The sequence below is a fragment of the Astatotilapia calliptera genome, chromosome 19 (assembly GCF_964374335.1).
Source record: "Astatotilapia calliptera chromosome 19, fAstCal68.1, whole genome shotgun sequence".
Lineage (NCBI taxonomy): Eukaryota > Metazoa > Chordata > Actinopteri > Cichliformes > Cichlidae > Astatotilapia > Astatotilapia calliptera.
The window spans coordinates 22,874,775-22,881,488 of record NC_137440.1 but is presented as its reverse complement, the minus strand read 5'-3'; the positions used below and the strand labels follow the sequence as shown (position 1 = coordinate 22,881,488).

The 6,714-nt window shown below is 39.4% G+C and overlaps 1 gene segment (V, D, J or C); it reads right to left on the bottom strand.

Annotated features, from left to right (window-relative positions):
- Nucleotides 1-3,431: 3,431 nt before the first annotated feature.
- Nucleotides 3,432-6,001, bottom strand: LOC113012027 (putative non-functional immunoglobulin kappa variable 6D-41). The segment is given in 3 exon segments: nucleotides 3,432-4,176; nucleotides 4,269-4,453; nucleotides 5,862-6,001. Coding segments are annotated over 3 exon segments (522 nt in total).
- Nucleotides 6,002-6,714: the final 713 nt, after the last annotated feature.

Below are 6,714 nucleotides of genomic sequence, written 5' to 3'. Positions count from 1 at the left end.
ACAGAAACAGTGCTGCATAATGTGGCTGTGTTATTTGTGGTGTTCCTGAAGTCGTGTTCAATGTTGTGTTGTGTAAATACAGGATTAAGAAAAGACAGGGGTTGCAAACTATTCAGTCTCTGGCAAAGCACCACTCGGACATCCTGAAGACTAAACTGCATGAAGTGTGTCTGGTCCTCATTGAGGAGGTATTGCACACTTTATGTTTCTTATATGTGTTTCATGCAGCTAGTTTCCCTTCAAGTGCATACTACAGCCTCAACTGATGATTTTCACTCACATTTTAGGTGAAAAACCAACGCTCAGCAATAGCCTGTGAAGCCATACATGCCATCGATGAGCTCTACATTCAGCTCCAGAAAACAATGGACCCAGAAGTTGAAGCAACAGGCCGAGCTCTATTGCTGAAGCTTGCACAGACCAACAACAACTTTCTTCATCAGGAGGTCAATCTGGCGCTTGATGCCATGGTGGAAAATTGCAGCCATGGACGGATTCTGAGCGCTCTGTTTAACACAGGACTGACGTAAGAGGAGAGAAGAAGCTGTAGTGATTTTATTAGAAGACATGAAAGAGAGATCATGTTCACTGAGTTGTGTGTCTAATATTGTCCTTGCTCAGCCATCGCTGTGTCGCAGTGAGGAATAGCACGGCTCAACACCTGCACAACTGACAAACTTGGAGCAGCCGTCATCCTGAAAGCAGGAAGCTTCACTGAAAGGTTTCTAATTGCTGCCTCTAGAATGGCAGGGGATGCTGCACCTGAAGCCAGGTGGGTACTTTTAAATGGGTTTAAATGGGTTTGAAGTGCATCAAATTTATTTTCTGTGAGTTTACACAATTAATGAAAATTAATGACAACTGTAATCTTCCACAGGTACCATGGGCGAACAATCATCAAGAAACTGACCCTTCACAAGGACTTTATGAATTTGTGGATGAAGATTGTCCCTGAAAAAGGCAGGCGTCCTGTGGAGAAGAGCCTGAAAAAGGCTAATAATTACAGGCAGCAGGTCAGCATCCAGACTAGGCTCTCCTCTCCAGCAGGGCCTGGGATCCCCAGATGTGACAATGCAAGTCCTGACGAGTACAGAGGAGAAGAGCGGCTGCTACAGTAGCAGCAGCACTCTGAGGCTAAGCTGGGAAAGTGGTTGGAGGTTCAACCATCATGACCACAGACAGTCCCAGTCGCTCTGCAGGAGTAAACTTCTCCATCTTCAGGACTACAAAACGATTTCTCTGAAGGACAATATTATTTAGATTTACATTAATTATTATTACATCATTCTTATTATTACATCATTTGTATTATTTCATTATTATTATCACATTTTTAAGATCCTGAATGAACAATGAATGAATAAATCCCTTTTTTTTTTCATCTGAATTAAAATGGCACTTTGGTTGGCACACATACAGTTTCTGTTTTTCTGTCAACAAATATTAATACATTCGTAGTTCTCTTGTTTTCATTTTTAACCCATGATTTTGCATTTTTATCAGGATTCAAAGTCATTTTTATAACATAAAGAAATATTAAATAAATATTAAGAATTAGTATAGAAACATTTTGAAAAGAAATGAAAATGATTGGGTAGTAACCTCTTTTTTTTTTCAACACAGAGGTTGTAAAATGTTAGCTTTATTCGAAAAAAGTGGTTAGATGCTTGTTCAGAGTCCAGCAGGTGTTTGTTCAGCCACTTAATGACTTTGAATCACTGTGGTGGACTTTTTGTGGAGGAACCAAACTCATCAGTGGTTATATGTACACAAATCTATCAAGAATATAACTGCAGCAACAAGACATTTAGTCTCAAGTATCAGAACTTTTATAAATCTATATTAATAGATGATGTCTGGCAAAACTTAACACCAAAATAAATCAACAGTTCACTGCGTTCACTTTAACACCGTGTTACATTCATGTTAATTAAAACATCTTTGCAGACAATAAGGTTTTTATTCAGCTCACAAAAGAAAATTGATGAACATTAATAAGGCTCATAAGTAGAACTGTGAGGTCACTTTTCATTTCCCTTCAATTCCTTTGTATAAAGTGCAGGTTTTGCAACTTTAGAAAAATTGTTGCATATTTGGAAAACATTTTTTTTACCTGGTTTGTTAAATTTATTCATGAACAAAAACTTACATAAGTTACATAAATATTTAAATTCAAGTAAATGCTGCATCTAAAATCCATGACTTGATTTAATTTCTTTCATTCATTGTGTTTCTGCTTGATGACTCTGGTTGTCTTTAGTGGACCAATTATTCTCATCAGTCTCTTCATTAACAATCTGCACCTGCAGCCTTCAGTCAAAGTGAACGATGTGTTTTGTAAAGCTATAAATTACTGTGTGAACACTCCACCATCATGCCAACACAGACAGTAATAATCTGCAGCAACTCAGAAAACCCAACATGACAGAGTTATTGGAAAAATCATCCTAATGAGGTTTTCTGTGTGAGTCCATTAGAAAATCTTAAAATCTGAGGAGTAGTAAGACATAAAAATAATTATTTATTTATTCATCTAATTTTATTATCGTTCATTTTATCTATTAGACTTAGAAAGGATGCTGGAATAACATAAAAATAATTAAACATATGTAGCCTCAGGATCCTTTAACCTACCACATGAATTTTTCCTTTCGTACATTAGGTTGACAGTAATGATAGTCAGTCATGTGATTTTTGTGAGAACCACAACTTGTCAAAAACTTCTCCTGCTGGCTTCCAGCAACATGAACAACTATCTTAATATTAATGAACTATTAATGAATCTTGCTGTGGTTATGGGCAAATGTTTGACTTGTTTCCTGTTTTTACTCTAAACTGACAAAACAGGCTCCTCATGTGTCTCTGCTCTCTCCTCCTCCAAGCAGCTCTCTGTGACTCAGCAATGCTGCATTTTAAAGATGAGCAGAAATAGATTAGAGACATTTTATACCTTCAAATCCGCTCTTCTACAAAAGCACTTAAGTAACAAAAAAAAACATGAGAAAAATGCAAATGAAATTTGAAAGTTTTGGAGAGAGGTGGACAAACCTCACATCAATTTTCAGTGTTTATTCTAAGCTGAACTAACAAAGTCCTCATTTGTCTCTGCTCTCACCTCCAGCAGGGCTCTTTGCTCCCCCAGTGATGATAAACCGTCAAGACAGGAGTTGAGTGTGAGATAAGCAACCTGCTACTCTTAGCAATATGAGTTGTAAGGTTGGAACAAACAGCACTGCTGTACAGAGTTGGCAACATCAACTTAGAGGGTGATATGTAACTTAGCTGGTGTATGGATGTTGTTAAATGGTAATAGTATGATTATTACTGCAAATACAGCTTTTAATGATGAATAAGATTATCTTTGGTCTTTCAGATATAAATGTGTTGAAATAAAAAAAATCCCAACTGTAGATTCATTATTTTGACAATGATCAAGAGAAAATCAGTGTTTTTTATTCATTATACAGGTGGCAACATACAATGATAAAAATCTTAAAACAGATTGTTTTTTTATCATTACCAAGTAGCTTAATACGAATATAAATATAAACATTTATGCTTCACCTGTTTATACAAACAGCAAAACTCTTCATGTGAATGTAATGTAATTATTCAAGTAATGTAATGTTAACAGAAAATGACTTGATCACAGCAGATGTTTTTAAAATTCTTATTTCGAAATGCCTCAATAGACATGACGTGTTTAAATTAATTTCTTTATTTAGTGCTTGGTGAGGTTAATGTCTGCTCTGTGTTCACTGGTCTGTGTCAGAGTCTCTCCTACTTCAGCAGCTGCAGTCACAGCTCAGAGTCTCTGCAGTCTGACTAAAGGAGGTTTTTGTATGACTACAAATCATTGTGTGAACACTGGCCCGCTATGCACACTCTTACAGTAGTAAACTGCTGCATCTTCAGCCTGAACTCCACTAATGGTCATAGAGAAGTCAGATCTGCTTCCACTGCCACTAAATCGAGATGGTGTTCCTGAATGACTTATGCTTACATGTCGAATTAGGAGCTTTGGAGTTTGTCCAGATTTCTGTTGATACCAGAACATACACTGACCAGCACCACAGCCACCAACAGCTGGGTTGGTCCTACAGGTCAGAGTCACAGTGGATCCAGGAGTAAATGTCAGTACTGGAGGTTGAGTCACAGTCACCTGACCGCTGCATCCTGCAGACAAAAACAAATCATTCATTTATCAGCAGAAATCAATGAGAGAAAAAGCAGCACATCATGTTTGAAATGTTGCTGAGTGAATGAACCTGTAAAACAGCAGCAGGTCAGCGTCCAGATGAGGATGGTGATGAGAGTCATGGTGGTTGTGCTTTCTGCTGTGTTGACTGACAGATGTGAGTCCTGCAGTGTTGAAGTCACAGGACTATAAACCTTCTCAGTTCTCTGGAGGATCAGCTGATGATGCAAAGCCTCCTCTCTATGGAAATCATTTCTATGTTCTCAGCAACGAGGGACGCAAAGTCAGAAGAAAAATAGTTTGAACTAATACTATTATACATTATACAAACTTTAATGATACCACTGACTTTTTATGTAATGGAGGAAAATATAAAGAAAATATAATTCTGCATTTTTAATATCTGGATTAAAACAGCACTTTGGTTGGTAAGCTTACTTCATACTTTTGGTAACAGACATTGCGCCTCTATTGTTGTTCTAAATATATTGCCAAAATCTCATAATTCATGTTTTAGCATTTTACAGTTTCTTAGCTTTTCTTTTTCTTTTTTTTTTTCTTTTTTCATTCTTTCATTCACCGATTTATTTCTTTTCCTCAGACCACGCCGGATCTGTTAATATCAACAACGCTGCACACTCAGAATTGTACAGCTGATTCTTCCCTTCAGACCGCACTGGATCTGTTACTTCAGCACAATAAACACTGATTTTCCTTCAAAATCAGTTTACCAAGAGCCACAAAACCATTTCTGACTTGATTTTCTGAAATTCTGTGTCACTTAAACATCCTGACCGCACCAGGTGTTTTCTGTCGGACTTCCTCGTCCGAAATTACTCTTTTTACTCACAAACAAGTGTATCTCAAAATGATCTTCTGATCATATCTATTCCTGAGGCCACAAATGTCAGCAGCGCCACCTGAGTAAAATCTTAGTAAACGTCTTTACTAAGGAGGACGTTTTTCAACTTTGTGACCAAACACTTATTGAACCATAAACTGACCAATAACTCTTATATTCTCTTATTCTTTAATCACACATTGGTCTCTTCCATCCATTCACTTCCGCTTATCCTTTTCAGGGTCGCGGGGGGCGCTGGAGCCTATCCCAGCTGTCATAGGGCGAGAGGCGGGGTACACCCTGGACAGGTCGCCAGTCTGTCGCAAGGATAACACACAGGGACAAACAACCATTCGCACTCACATTCATACCTAGTGACAATTTGGGTTATCCAATTAACCTATCCCCACAAGCTGCATGTCTTTGGACGGTGGGAGGAAGCCGGAGTACCCGGAGAGAACCCACGCAAACACGGGGAGAACATGCAAACTCCACACAGAAAGACCCCGGCCTGGTGTTGGAATTGAACTCAGGACCTTCTTGCTGTGCGGCAACAGTGCTAACCACCGTGCCACCGTGCTGCCCCACATTGGTCTCTTTTCTCTCCTATTTCCTCATAACATCTCATGTTACTTTTATCTCAGTACTGTCTTTTTCTCAAAGTTTCATTATCCTTACTTCAAAGCTTCTCATTACGTCAAAGCTCCCCTTCATCACGGTGTTAATGTTATGCTAACATAGCTGTTTCGCTAGTCACATAGCACATCACTATATACCAGCTAGCCAAACTTCAGTAACCCTACAAACATCACTGCTGCTTACTTTCCTGTCTTCATGTATGTCCGAAGTGATAGCAGAGCTGTGCCTTTTAATTTGTTTTAGAAATCCCTCAGTCAGAACCTGGTATATTATATTTAGATGGAAACTAGCGAGCTAACTCTCTGCTAACTTCTAACTCCGTTACATTTCCGTTACTGCAAGTGTGGCTGTGCACGGTGTGGACTTTAAATATACCACTGCCTCAGAGGGCAGTGGCTCGAATCCCATGCAGACCATTAATTGGGGAAGTGTGCTGAATAAAAAAAATTTAAAAAAAAAAATCCCTGGCTCTGAAATTCACCTGCTATGCTTGCTTGGATGGGTTCTCTCTGCCTTTTACCGCTGTCTGAAAATCACTTTTCCCTCAATCAATATTGGTTGTTATGGTTGCTATGGACCGCCAAACACGCTTTTCTTCATGTCCAAACAAACGCTCAATTTTGCCTTCATTCTTTCTTGAGCTCTCAGCGAAGGCGGTCGCACTTTCTCCTCTCCTCCTCACCCTTATCTTCCCTGCTTCGCCTCTATGTCCTTGTCTTGTCTTGTGTGAATTTACTTTCCCTGGAACAGTCTCTCACTGTCGTTCTCTAAACCTAAAAGAGAATTATGGATTTGATCAACTGGTCTCTGAGTGCTATTGACACCCTTAACGAGAAGTCGGGGCTCGGGAGAGCCTGAGTGCCCTGGAGGGACTTTCCCTGCCGGTTACACGATGGACGGGTGGAGAACTGGAGGACCGTGTGCCTGGCGGGACTATCGATCGAGGACGCTGAAGATATCTACCTATTCGGAACCATGATAACAGGGTTCATGCTGATCGGCGTTGGCTTAGCCCTGGTTTATCAGAGAAATAAGA